The sequence below is a fragment of the Carassius carassius genome, chromosome 8 (assembly GCF_963082965.1).
Source record: "Carassius carassius chromosome 8, fCarCar2.1, whole genome shotgun sequence".
In the NCBI taxonomy this organism is placed as follows: Eukaryota; Metazoa; Chordata; class Actinopteri; order Cypriniformes; family Cyprinidae; genus Carassius; species Carassius carassius.
In genome coordinates this window covers 4,286,027-4,301,043 of record NC_081762.1, presented here as the reverse complement: position 1 = coordinate 4,301,043, position 15,017 = coordinate 4,286,027, and the positions used below count along the sequence as shown (strand labels likewise).

The 15,017-nt window shown below is 35.2% G+C and overlaps 1 protein-coding gene and 1 long non-coding RNA gene across 4 annotated transcripts in view; both read left to right on the top strand.

The window, feature by feature from the left end:
- Positions 1-5,442, top strand: part of LOC132145013 (H-2 class I histocompatibility antigen, Q9 alpha chain-like) — a 111,049-nt gene extending 105,607 nt beyond the window's left edge. For 2 of the 3 annotated variants that reach the window (XM_059555689.1, XM_059555687.1), the window contains exons 5-7: positions 4,946-5,055; positions 5,160-5,177; positions 5,348-5,442. In XM_059555689.1, the coding sequence (XP_059411672.1) occupies positions 4,946-5,055; positions 5,160-5,177; positions 5,348-5,427 (208 nt within the window). In that variant the 3' untranslated portion in view covers positions 5,428-5,442. The remainder of the gene's footprint in view (positions 1-4,945; positions 5,056-5,159; positions 5,178-5,347) is intronic. The other variant, XM_059555688.1, reaches the window with a different exon arrangement.
- LOC132145018 (uncharacterized) overlaps positions 1-6,683 on the top strand; it is a 120,836-nt gene extending 114,153 nt beyond the window's left edge. Inside the window, exon 2 of the long non-coding RNA XR_009434424.1 lies at positions 6,195-6,683. This is a non-coding gene — a long non-coding RNA (uncharacterized LOC132145018). The remainder of the gene's footprint in view (positions 1-6,194) is intronic.
- Positions 6,684-15,017: the final 8,334 nt, after the last annotated feature.

Genomic DNA, 15,017 nt, shown 5'->3' with positions numbered 1-15,017 from the left:
ATGGCAGAACGCCGGAAGAAGGGAAGTGGGTCAGACAAGAATTGTTCGTAGAATTCTTTTCTTTGGAACAAATTTCGTTTGGTATAATTTGTATCTTAATTTTAATGTGTTTTTTTGTTGGTCATTTACTTGTCAAAATAAATGAAATGAAATGAAGAAAAGGCAAACGATGCTCTAAATGAAGTACGTTCAGAACGAGGCCCGCTACCATGCTTCCGCAGCCAAAACAAAGGCTGAAACAAATACTAAGTACACTAAACTAGAAGTAATATACTACAAGTCTTGATTTCAAAAGGATTTAAAGGGATTAAAAAAAGATTAAAGAAGGATAAATAACAGATTATTCTAATAAGAAAACAAAGCCAGAGCCATGTTTGTTATCAAGTAATTTCATTGTTATTTTGTTGATCATCAGTTTTTTTTTTTCATTGTTTCTGCTTTTACCTGAAAGAGAAACAATTTAATTATTTTCATTTATGGTTTGCCTTGATATACATTTTTCAATATAATTTGAATTTAGCTTTGTTGGCTGTCTGTTTTTTCAATTTCTCACTACTGCTCCTTATGAACCTAGAAGTACTGGTCCACGTTTCCTCTTGTTTAACTCACCTGAGTGTCCATTCAGCCGCGGTGACCTGTAGGAGATGCTACAAACAACCAATCACATGCCTTGAAACTGTAATTCACTTCTGGCCAGAGAGTCTGCCAGAGATTAAAAGATTGAAAAATATGAATTTAAAGGAGTCATATGATGCAATTTAAATGTTTCCTTTCTCTTTGGAGTGTTTCAATCTCTTGGTGCATAAAAAAGATCTGTAAAGTTGCGAAGACTAAAATCTCAAACCCAAAGAGATATTCTTTATAAATGTTAAGAGTTAGCCACGCCTACCTATAATTGCTCACATGTCTATGTCCCGATGTGGGAAGATTTGCATAACACCGCCCAAATGTTCACGCAAAGAAAGAAGGCGTAACTTTTATTCTTGCTATAGTATTATTGTTGCCACTGGCGTCATGTCGTGGAGATGCTGTGTTTCATTTTGAAAGTGAAACTACTTTGTTTGTTCTTCCAAAAGAGGACACTTCTAGAAATCGGTGGTTAAGTTGTATTTACAACACTATTCCTGAACAGTCCAACCCAAAATATTCAGATGTGGGCAGCACATTTTACGCAAGAAGAGGACTGTGAGAGTAGCCTAAAATGCCGGTGTCTGTTTCTATAAAGTGGGGCAATTCCAGCTTTACAAGGACAGTCTGGTGCTTCTGACAGTCTGTAAATCCGTTTTCATATTTAAAGAATGTACCACTGATGATTCAAACATGAGTTCTGAGTGGTGTAGAGCAGCACTTGTTTGTTGTTTCTGCAGACATGGTTTTACTTTATGCGGTGCGGTGCAACACAATGTGTAAAAACAGGTGTAAAAACAGTAAAATCAGTGATTATGTCCCCATTGGATGCAACAAATTAGAGGTCGACCCATTTTGGATTTTGCCGATACTGATAGCAAGGTTGGACCATACTGGCCGATACTGAGAAAAGTACAGAAATAAGAAGCAAAGCGCAGAGCAGTAAGCTAGAACGTCTGAACGGTAGCAAAGCCGGAAGCAGGAAGGCTTAAGTCTCAATGTTAAGACTCAAGACATTCTCAACAGAGCGACGAATCGACGAGTCACTAACGGACGCTAAGAAAAAGCGCGCCAAGCTGTTTCTTTCATCTTCTTTTGTTCATTAGTTGTTTACCTGCTTAGTGCATATCGCCACCTAATTGATGGCTGTGCAATAATTTTTATTTATTTCCATTTAATCTTTAATCCTTGAGAATGTGAGTTATATTGTTTGTTTTATGCTAATTATATATGAAACCATATCAGATATTTATTTTGATTTAGAATTTAGACATTATAGAAAATGTGGATCCATGTGTGAGATATAACATGTAATAAATAAAATACATATAAGTTAAACATTACCTTGTCATAGTGTTTCATAATTAATACATAACTCTTAATACATAATTTATAGATAACTCTTATATATGCCAATAAAATAAATAATCATATTAGAATAATATATTACTTTATTTATTACTTATATTAGCACTTCCTTATTAACATATAATATATATATATATATATAATAGGCTATATTACATATTGTAATATTATATAATTTAATAATAATTTATATAATTTTTAATTTAATTTAATTATGTTGTGCGGTATCTGTCACGCCCACTGAAGGCTCGCTGAAGTGAACTAACCCTGGAACATAACCTGCTCCGGAGCAGGTTACGTTCAGAGAGTGAGTTGCTATGACTACTAACATACCCTGAAAGTTACCTCCGTTTTTGAAACCGAAAGTTGAGGTTATCCGCTTACTTAGTCTTAAACATATCCGGGTATGTCACATAACCTGCTTTCTGGAAAACCCCCCGAACCATACTAATAGTAGTAATAATAATAATTATAACAGTTATAGTAATAGTAAATGTTGAAATTACCAAACTCTGTTTAAATCTGTTTAATTTTTTCCTAAATTCCATTTTATTTATTTCCAAATTCTGTTATTTAAATTTTCTGGATTCCGTTTTTTCCATTTTAATTTTACTTCACTCCTTTTTAATAGTTAAAGTTTATTAATCATAAAGTAAGTCTAATTAAATAAAATCATGATACTTATACATTTTCAAATCAATTTAATAAAAGTTTAACAAAAATTACATTATTAGGGTCCTATTAAATGTTTTATTTTTTCTCACCATATTTTTTTTATTATTACCAAATTCTGTTTTAGCATGTCTAATTATTTGAACGCATAAAACAACTTAATTATTTTTTTCTTAAAGAAGCCTAATGATTTTCCCCCTCAAAAAATCTGTGTATTTAAATTTTTATTGTCATCAAATCAAGGCATGAAACATTAATTTTATGTGTTTTAATTACTTAAAATTAAGCAAAAATATTTACTATTAAAATTAAAACATGGAAGAAATGTCGTGTGATTTATTCCTTAAAAAATTATGTTTGTTTCATTTTAATAGTAGTAGTAGACTATGTACATTCTACTGAACAATAGACTTCAAAACCGGGCTTTTATTTTGATGGGTTGCGAAATAATTTAATACCTTTACAATTATGTGCATGTGATGTGATGCTTTTGCTCTAATCAAACGGTCAAATGCTCATGAAGTGACTTAGAGCAGTTCTGGAGATGTTCTTCATGTGTTTTCGTAATTTTCCTAATTTAGTCAGATGGCAGACACTGAAATCACCGCGAGTGTCACGTGTGCTAACTGCTAAACTTTGAATTACATTTCTATGAATGGATTCCTCAACTCTCTCCGTGTTTTCTGCATCGCGGGAAACATAGGGCCCTACAATTATACCAACACAATGTATACTCTCACACTTGAACTGCTTCTGTTATTGAACACTCAAATGATTATCTAATCAAAATAAGAGAGCAGAACTGAGTCTAGTAGGAGAACTCACAGGTATTACACAAACTCTGGATACATCGCGCTCAACTCCAGCAGCACTCTAAAACAGTCTATTTATTCACCAAATGGACACAAGTTGACTTCAAGAATGAACAATGAGGCAAAGATCAGTGTTTAAAAAAACGGAGCAAATGGAAAGAGCGATCTAGATATTATAGGTCTATAAATTAAGCATACAGACTTTATTAGAGCCACAGAAAGACAAATGTTTAGATGGAAATGCTCAATATACAATGCATTATGTACATTAACAGCTATTATGGGTGAATATAATGTAATTTAATGGAAAACTATGTGAATGGTGCTCTGATTTATGACATTAACCAATTGTTCCAGCAATCAACTATCCGTGCCGATTAATCTGTAAAACCGATAAATCAGTCAACCTCTACAACAAATGCCTCATTTGTAATGGGTTTTACTGGTTTTGATTTGTTGTGCCGGGACGCAGGGCATCACAGTATGATGAGGGGCATAACATTTCCGTCACACACTTAGGTATTCGGTATTCGGCCAATCACAAGGCACTGAATAGTTGGCCAATCACAGCACACCTCGCTTTTAAAGAATGATGAGTTTTGTAAAAACCAATGCGTTTCAGAAGGCGGGGCATAAAGGAGAAACAATAATGTACAGTATGTGGAAAATAATGTGTTTTTTAACCTTAAACCACATAAACATTTTATTAAACCAAATACACAAAATATTGTTCTTTTTAGCAACATCATATGACCCCTTTAAATACACCGCAAGGTCAAAAGAGCTGTCCTTGAAAGAGAACGAATTAAAGAAAACTTTAATTAGAAAAGCTATTTTATATAGCTGATAATATATATATATATATAGATACTCAAAAACTCATATGTAATCACATTTAAAGCTTTATTGATTCTAAAGATTATTTGTATTCTTTATTTTTATTACACTATTCATTATTATTTACTTTAATTTTAAATAAAAGATGAACAAAAATTATTCAATTAAAATGGTTTATGTAATGGATCAAGGCTATAATAAATATATAAATCATATAAAATATTTATAATAAACAATCATTGCTAAAGCCAGATGTTTTTACCTTTTTTTTTATATTTTACTCTGTAGTACGCTTTAATTTGGAGCACGAGAAACTGTGGGAGTGGCTTTATTGCATCAGGTGTGACACTTTGCTTGAAGCTGATTGGTCAAATTTCAGTTTGCAATCTAAATCAGAATATATCTGGGTACGCTCCACAGATATGCTATATTCTGGTTTATATGGCATATATGGCAATGAATGCAGCTAAAAGCCAAGCCCCTTTCATGGTACCTAGAACCTATGGTTGGCGCAAACTAAACTGAAACTGAAACCTGGCTAGAAAGGCTAATCCAGCTTCATGGTACAGGCCCCTGGTTAGTAACATTATCTTGCTTTGAGAGTGATCTGATGTTTCCTCTGATCCAACAGGAGATTCTCTTCCCATCGGCATCATCGTTGGTGTTGCTGTTGCTGTTGCTGTCCTCCTTTTGATTGGGATTGCTGTCGCTGGGTATAAGGTCTATCAGAAAAAGAAAGGTGAGAGAGACTCAGATAATATTATTATCATTATTGACTACATTTCATGTTTTATTTAAACATTTGTGTCCTGATAATTCATCTCTCTGGGTTTCTGTTTTCAGGCTTCAGACCTGTCAATGGTAAGTTTTTTTTATTTTTTTTTTATTTTTTTAATCTCTGTTTGATGTTTATTAATAACAGATGATTAACAGATGATTTTCTTTAATTATATCTAATAAATAGGAAATTGTGTAATTGTGTGATGTACAGTAGCTGTCATGATGATTGTAATTTGTGTTTTCTGTTCTAGCATCTGATGATGGTTCTAACAGATCAACTCATTCATTTGATTCAGTTTATTCAGTTCATTCAGATGATCAGCTCATTTAAAAATAAAAAGATGTAATTGTATTATTGTTGTTATTATTATTATTATTATTATTTTTTTGTTCAACTGTTTCAGTCATGTGAAATCAAGTTTTAATAGATTTTAAAAGAGTTTTAAAAGATGCCTGTTCTGCTGTCCGTCCTGCTTAAAACACACACACACACTTCCTCTCACACACAGGATAACATATTTCAGTGATGGGATCGGTCTATATTATTATATTATATTATATTATTACATGCCTCTGTTGAATACTTGATTCTGATTGGTCAGCATGTGACATTCTGTGGTATGTTATCCCTGGATAACAACCTGTAAAAGCTGATAACACAGGCTCATCCGGGTAACAGCAGTTGGCGCTGTACTCTTGTAGGAACCCTTTTTTTTGATGGAAGCTTTGCGTTTGTTTAGCTAATAAAATATTAAAACTTGATTCAGAATGGTGTAAAAATTTTATGTCATCCTGGTACTGCGCACTTGCTCTCGTTTCATACAAACCCAGCTGCTGCCATTTTGCTACGACTGGTTTGTACCCTGTAATGGATTATAAGAGAACTAACAAACTGGTAAGGTTTTAAAACATTTTCGTCTTAATTCTTTTACTGCTGTAATTGTTTTGTGCTGAAATGGTGTGTAATACGTGGTTTGCCGGCACCGTTTCCCTTAAATGTCTGTTTAGTTTGAATTTGCCACTTGTTCACAACTGCTGTCTTCACGGAAGCTTTGCGTTCAAATATTTCAACACAAATCAGTATTTTGCTTGAAAGAGTTGTGGCACTGACTCTCTGAGGAATCAAAAGTGCACCGTTCATGAAAGCAAAGAGGCTTTCCAACTAATGTAAATCAATAATTACATTACCGAGTGCCTGCAGTATTCTGTTTTGACACACGGCTTCCTCCAAAAGTGAATTGTTGAACTGGGATATTCCATCAACAAACTTAAACATGTAGCCTTCATATTTTATTTCTTGGATGGGATTTTGGGCTTTTTCTGTTTATTTCTTTTTTGTTGTTGTTGTTTTACATAATTTAGATAAGTTGTATAATAATATTGATAAAATTTAATATTGATTCTTGTAATGATTAAGATATTGTACTGTTAAACTTTTACATCTGTACTGTACTGTAAATATAGATGTTTTCCATTATTTGAGGTTCAAATCGAAATTGTTACATTTTGTATATATTGGTTGCTTTAAAAACATTGTAAACTTATTTTGATCCTTTACAAATAAATAAACTTCACAAAAAAGGCCAAGTGATGTCTTTCTTCCATACTCTTACAAAACAGCATAATCCATAATTTATCAGAATACATGAATTAACTTTTGCTTCAGATTCAACAGAATATTCTAAACTTACAGATGTTATATATGATATTCAAATGCATGATTCCTTCACAAAGTTGATATTGATATGAGATATTAATCAGAATCAAAATGACTGTATTCACCACTGCAGGCATGCAATTGAGGTTTCCATCAACTGTTTTTCACTAGTCACCAAATACAGCAAATGTGATCTGAATTCTTCCTAGCAACTGCAGTAATTACCTTGAGTAATATTGGACAAGTATGGCACTTTTCATTTACAAAATTGAATCTTAAAATCAATTTTTGTTGAAGTGAAACAATCTTGTATATAACAGTTGTCTTTTGCTTGATTTAAACATTTTACTAATAAAAAAGTACATTCGTAATGTTTGTGTTGTTACTGAGCTTCATCATTGGTGTCTAGAGGTTTGTGTATGTACATGGACCTACATCACACATCTAAGTTTCTTTTACAGACACTATCCACATCACTTTCACATTCAGACTGTTAATACACTTATCTAAAAATGCAGAAATAAGTTTGTCTCTATTTTGAACTATGCAAAATACCAAGATAATGCATTTGTGCAGCACATACATTACTTTGGTAACACTTTACAGTAAGGATTTATTTGTCATCATAAGTTAACTCGATTAGTTGACATGAATAATACTTACACAGCATTTATTAATATCATGCAGACACAGGTGGTTAAAGTATATAGCACACGAAGATGAAGATACAATAGATACTGAATAATCTTGGAATTAAGAAAAGTCACTCAGGAAACATTGATGGAGACAGAAGAAGAAGAAACTCAGGAATCCAGGAAGGATTATGAATAATAAAGCAAATGAGGGACTAATGAGTAATTAACATGATGAAAGGTGAACAGAATGACTAATGAACACAACACAGAAAAATAAGGTCACACAGGACCACTTAAAAGATTCCTGAGAGTGATTCTGTGCCTCTGGGATTGCACCATGAGGCTTTGTTCACCTGCAAGACACAAGTTTCAAGTTTAATTTATATATATAGCACCATTTACAACAGCAGCAGCCGACCAATGTGCTTTACAGCATCAAAATAAAATAAATAGTAAAAAGAACTTCAGAATAGCAAATAAATAAAAGCTAAAACCAAAATTACAGTATATCAACATTTAAAATATAACAAAATATAAGAAATAAAACCAGAATTGTCATAAAAATCAAGTACAGAGAAGGAACATCAAGGGACATTGAAAGAAATGGAGAAGTAATGTTTTCTGAGTAAAGATTTAAAAACCTGTAAAGTAGCAGCAGATCTCACATGAACTGGAAGGCTATTCCAAAGTTTAGGGCCTACAACAGAGAATGCACGTTCACCCCTTTCTTTAATTTAACTCTAGGGACAGTGAGCAATCTTAGATTACTAGATCTCGAGAGGGGTTATGTAAGGAAAGCAGTTCAGATAAATATAAGGGAGCTAAGGTGTTTAAAGACTTCAAGACAAAAACAAGGATTTTAAACTCCACTCTAAAAAGCAAAGGCAGCCAATGCAGAGAAGCTAAGACAGGAGTTATATGAGTAAATTTACGTAGCCCTACGTAGTCTTGCTGATGCATTTTGGACCAACTGGAGATGGACCATGGTAGTGGTATTTATTCCACAATACAAGGAGTTACAGTAATCTAAACGTGATGATATAAAAACATGAATTACTTTTTCAAAGTCTTGAAAAGTGAGGAAAGGCTTGATTTTAGAGAGAAGACGGAGATGGAAGAAACACGATTTAACCACCGAATTTACTATTACACATGACTATCAAGTTTCAGCTCGTTGTCAAGCAGAACACCCAGGTTTTTAACAAGGGTTTTGACTTGGGATGTACCAAAGTGATCACTGAGATATTTTAAGGGAATGCCACTAGGGGGACCAAAAATAATCCATTCAGTTTTTGGCAGACATGCAAGCTGATGAAGAGAGGTGTGACGTGAGCTTTCTTCGGCTCGTTGAAGACCACTCTCGCTGCATTCAGGATCAGTTGCAGAGGCTTGATACATGCAGGAGAACAAGAGCTTGGACAAGGAGACTTATCTTCCTAATGTTATATAACATGCTCAACATATACATGTACTGTTAACATTAATGCACTGTGAACTAACATGAACATTTCTATTTACTAACATTAACAAAGGTTAATAAATGCTGTAAAATATATTGTTCGTTGTTAGTTCATGTTAGTTAATGAATTAACTAATGTTGACTAACTAGATCTTCTTGTAAAGTGCTAAAATTTATCTAATAACACCTCTTTACACTGATTTTCCAAACCATTTGATCATCTGTATCCCTTTGCCTTAGCTTGGTGTGAGCAGGACTCGAAGATGAAAATTAAAATGAACAGACTTTATTAACAGAAAGATAACTACCCCAAACTGAACATCATGGAGACCAAGTAGAGCTGATTGGTAGACGGCTCGAGGTGGAGCGATGGGGTCAGAAGACTGTCGGAGCTCATGGATCGACTCTCCAGGGTGGAGCTGGGAGACAGGAAGCCCACTGCAGATCCAGGCAGATTTGGGGAATCAGTGCAGGAGGAGCAGAAGGACTGAGTGACATCCACAGAGAGCAGTGCATGGAGAAGATTCGAGAGGGACAGGTTGTGAAAAACTGTGGTGGGCCCTGGCTTGTGTTTCACGGTTGATGTAGGGCAGGGGTATTCAATTACAGTTCCAAGAGTTCTGGCAACTATATATATATATATATATATATATAGAGAGAGAGAGAGAGAGAGAGAGAGAGAGAGAGAGGGAGAGAGAGGGAGAGAGAGAGAGAGAGAGAGAGAGAGAGACTACAGTGGTGGCCTGAACACCTGAAAGTTCTGAAAGTATTGACCTTTTTTGCCTCCAACCTTTTCAGATAGTTGCTCGGAGTACAGCAAATATAGATGAAGTGAATTGTATGTTTTTATCCACTTTTAACTCTAATAGTCGGTATGTCCACCTTTTGCAGCAATTACAGCAGTTTATCTTTCTGGCATATAATTCTTCGACATGATCACCTAATAGAGTCATAAATTCTGCTTACTGATGATTGATGAAATCCTCTCATTAGCAAGTTGCGTGAAGGAAAAAATAAACATGGATCTTCATACACAAATAACTCAACTTTCCATTTTGCATTGAAGGAGTGGATGCCGAGTTGCCATATCCTTCATACTGATATTAATTATATTATTATTATATTATTACATGATTTCTTGTTTGACTATTAATCAAGTTATGGCAAGAGTGAAATGTGTAACCTTATGTACACTTATGAGATATTAAAGAATCCTGGTCTACCCTGTATTTCTTTTCCTCAAGATTAATGTCCACATATTATGTGTGTGTATCCAACCGTAGTGATAAGACACTCGCCAGTGCTAGAAAGCCTTGAATTTTAGATAAGTTCTCTGTGTATGTGTGTTAGTATCGGTCTGTACAGGGAGAAGCTCAGACAGTCCCAGGACAAACGATCAACTGCCAGAGTCCAGCGTATCAGATATACGTCTTTGGAGAGTTTATCTAGGTTTTGGAACCAATCAGAATTTAGTTGACTTATGTATTGACTCAATTAATATCCTCTGTCAGGGTATAACTGGGGTTGATTTTGAGTTGTACGGGGGCGGCCTACGAACTCCATCGAGAGTATTGAAGCTGACTTCTGCTGATGAAATTGCAAACTATTTTCTTCAAGTAAAATTATTATTATTAATTGAACTCATTTCTCAGGATACACAGGTGCACCACATTCTTTCCATAACATTATTAGTTGGTTTCAAAAAATTGTATACCCAAATTCAGATATTGGTTCTATATACACCATGTATGAAGATAACAACAATGGCTTAGATCCTAAAGTGTTTTACCCCACCAAGGATCTAAAACCAGCCACAAATTGGTGCAGACACTCAGTAACATATAACAACACACACCTACAATTTACAGAAATGACTTTCAATTTAACACAACCATTAATTGATAATAAATTAAAAACATTTGTTTTAATCATATTCTGTAATTGTCTTTAATGTATTTGCCACCATTTGATCCATGGGAAATTTATCTAACGTTATTATTTAGTTTTAAGGAGTTAAAATGGCTCTTAACACCTTTGACTGACATGTTGTATCACATTATTTTGTTAGTTAAAGTTTTGGGCGGTTTTTTTGTTGGAGTGGGCGGGTTTTTGTGAGCTTTTGGGCTGGAAATCGTCCATCCAATCTGGCAACACTGCCCTCAGTTCATGTCTCATTCAACGGAGGTCAGGCAAGAGAGAACAATATCTCCGTCCTAGTCACTAGCAGCATGAAAACACTGGACTGTCGAATAGCTGAACTGGACAAATATATCTGCACCTGTACAATCGCTCGCGGAGAGACTTTGAAGATTCAGAGAAAGCATTAATTCCTAAAGAAATCTCAGCAAAGCTTGATCCAGCATTATGTAAAAAACGACGCAGATAAACATCCGAGAAAAGTTGTCCAAAGCCATGAAAAGAAGAGTAAAGATAAAAGGTAGCATGTACCAAATACATGTTTCAAATAAATGTTACACCATACTGCTGCTGTTCTTTCAATGAGCGAATTCAAACAAAAACAAACATACAATAATTTGTTTTTATCAAAAGTAAATAATGACTACTCATAAAATATAAAAAGGTGTAACAATGTATCCAGTTTAATATACTAAATGAACACTAATAAAATAAAGTAACAAACTGACTGATTTTTTTCCCCTTCATGCTAGTTTTTCAGACTTTTGAGACATTCACACTTCCCATAAAGGCCAGATTATGGTTCTTCTGTATTGCAAACATGATACTTGACTCTGAACTGTGGCTAAACATTATTCTTTTGTCTATAATATTCTGATCATTGGGGCCCGTCTCACACCTATTGCCTACACTTCTTCATCTCATCGTTGATGATTTAATCGCCTTTTTTGGTCATTTCATGACTTAGCTGACGACAGAACAGGTAGCCTATGTATGACAAGGGATTTAGAGTGTGCGCCACATACTGTTGAAAAGTGCATTGTGAGCACAGTATAACGGCTGCTTAGACCCAATAATCCCCAGCTGCAGAACCGCAGAACCCTTACGTCACAGCAGTCTCAGGACAGCTTCGCCAGGCCAGCTGCGTCAAGCCGAAAGCCTTGATAAATAATAAATAATAATAATAATAATGAAGTGCACGAATAAATTATTTATAATAAACACTGAAGTTTTTTTTTATATAATAAATCTTTACACTGATTTTCCAAACCATTTGATCGTCTGTAACACTTTGCCTTAACTTGGTGTGAGCATGAAAGTCAATTCAACAGACTTTATTAACAGAAAGATAACTACACCAAACTGAACATATCATGGAGGAGTGGATGATGAGCCAGAGCCTAAAGTGACCCAGGAGACAGCCAGGAGTGATGTAACCTTTGGAGGAATTGAGCAAGGGAGGAGCCATGATGTAATCTTGGTGGGTGTGATTTAGGTGACAGCAGGGAGATGACTGACCGAGGTGGAGCAGATGGAGGAGGAGACCCAGGTGGATGGCTCGAGGTGGAGCGATGGGGTCAGAGTATTGATGGAGCTAATGGATCGACACTCCAGCTGGGAGACAGGAAGCCTACAGCAGATCCAGGCAGATTTGGGGAATCGGTGCAGGAGGAGCAGAAGGACTGAGTGACACCAGCAGAGACAGGACAGAGAGAATGGATGGCTCTGGTAAAGCAAGCAGGAGAAGAAGATATGGTTGGAAGGACGACAAAGACTGTGAGCTGGGTGGACCAATGGTGACGAGGACAACTCTGTGCTGAACTAGAGAACTGGTGATGAAGATTGAGCTGCGTGGGATCAGTGATGATGAAGAGCTTGTGCTGCAGCTAGTGACCAGCAGTGGAGAAGATTCGTGGGTGGGCAGGGTGGGAAGCACTGCGGTGGGCCCTGGCTTGAGTTTAACGGTCGATGTAGGGCAGGGGTATTCAATTAAAGTTCCAAGGGTTCTGGCCACTATATATTTCTTTCCAGGTGGAAGTTCGAACAATATATATATATAGAGAGAGAGAGAGAGAGATTACAGTGCTGGCATGAACAACTGAAAGCTCTGAAAATATTGACCTTTTTTGCCTCCAACCTTTGCAGATTATTTAGATTATATAGTCCACAAATGTCTAAAAAAGCACATGCTTTGTTACTGACCAGTCACATATAGTAAATCCTGGATGGGCTGCTGTCTTTTATTCCACTTTGACCTCTCTTGTTATTCTGTCTGTTCCTGTGTATCTGTGCTGTTGTCCAAAATGTTTTTTTTTTTGTTTTTGTTTTTTTTGGTGGGGGGTTAATAAATAAATGTAATTTAATTTTGCTCCTAAATTTGGGTTTGGAATACGATTGGCTCGGAGCACCATCTAGTGGATGTTACCCCGAAAGCATCAGCGTTTCGCCTATTTCCACTAGATGGCGGTCCGAGCCAACAATAGTAGTCCAAACGCGCCATTACGGATTTGACACTGGAGTTTTTTTTTTACCATGATCTCACGTGGTTTCTCGGAACAGAGTTCAGTTAAGGACACAGGGAAATACCATCTCTTACTGTCTCTTGTACTGTAGTGTAGTAACAACAAACATGCTACCCAAATAAACCTTAATTTGATGTATAGTTTTATACATTATCTAGGATTTTGAAGTGTGAAAATACCCAAACTTACTCAAAACAAAAGTTGAATACTCTGCACAAAAAGGTTAGAGTTCAAATAAGGGTGTTCTGTCAAATTAGAGAACGATTTCTTGATCTCTCTTAGTAAAGATTGCAGACTGAAGAACATACAACTCTTGCTTAACTTGTAGACTGAAGAATTGTTCTCCACATGAAGGTGGAAGGTTTTCAATAAGCAACCTCACAAACAAGTCCCTCTTATCCAGGTCATAGATCATGTGTGCAATGACATCACAGGAGACCAGTTTAAGGCCTGTATTTGCCACACCAGAAGATTTTTTCCCAAGATCATTTATGTAATGAAAACATTTATTGTGAGGAAGATGAGAACCTGTGGCCAAATCCACAAGAATGCTCCAATGGTATTCCATGATAAATGATTTGAACCAATGCTTCTGCAAATGCAAGGTGTCTTTAAAGATATGAACTCAACAATCCACGTTTTGAATATCGAACAGCCTGTGTTACAAATGATTGTTTTAAGTTTTTTGTCTAGAGTTTTAAAATTTGACATCAAGGTTCTGAAATTGGTGACAAAATGATTGTAAAATCAAAAAATTTAAATAAAACGACTTTGAACGAGTTGCTCTCTGTTTACTGTTTCACATCTAGGTCGGAACTTTCCAACCAACTTTGGAACTTTCTATGGATCACTTATTTAATGTCTTAGAGGAATTGCTTATGTGGTAGCATTCCTCTTTTGAGGGTTGCTTTTTTAGTTTCTAGTGCTCTCCCCATTAAAGTGAAAGCCAATCTGTTTGAGCAGTCTTTATGTTATTAGCCAATTATAATAGTAAATTATAATAGGGTATTTAATTTAACTGATAAAAAACTTCTGAATAAATAAATGAGCATAAAAAGCACATAACGCAAACAAAACGGATGGTGTCATCTTCATCCGCAACATGTAATTTCAGGTTTATACACTGATCTGCTATGGCATGTGCTAAGGAAATACAGTATAAGTTAATAATAAGTGTGTGTGTGTGTGTGTGTGTGTGTGTGTGTGTGTGTTAAGTTATTAATAATAATAACGTATTATTCTGTGAACATAATACTATACATATAATGCAAACAGAATGTGAACTAATACAGTGGTTTGTCACTATTAGAACACATGGACGGGATTCATTTTTCTTTTCACCTTTTCAGTCATCTGTACAATGAAAACTGCTGAGTTTAACAAAGGTTGTTATACTGTGCTTACCATGAGGCCATCACTGCACCATATGGCTTTGCAAAAGATATACTGATTGCTTAGTCACAACTAAAAACATTGTCATGAATTCTAGAATATTTGGTTGACTAATTTATTTATCCATAAATTTTACTTATTACTATAGTCATCCAATTGAATTACCTTGCCTGACATGAGACTCTTGCTGCTCCAATTTTAACATCTTTGTTTTCCTAACCACATCTTACCAGAGTAACCTTGTGCAGGCCTGTTTAGTTCGAACTATAAATGAAATATTAAGTCCATCTGCTTGAATATATTGAAGCTTTCATGCCTAATATATATATAATTTTTTTT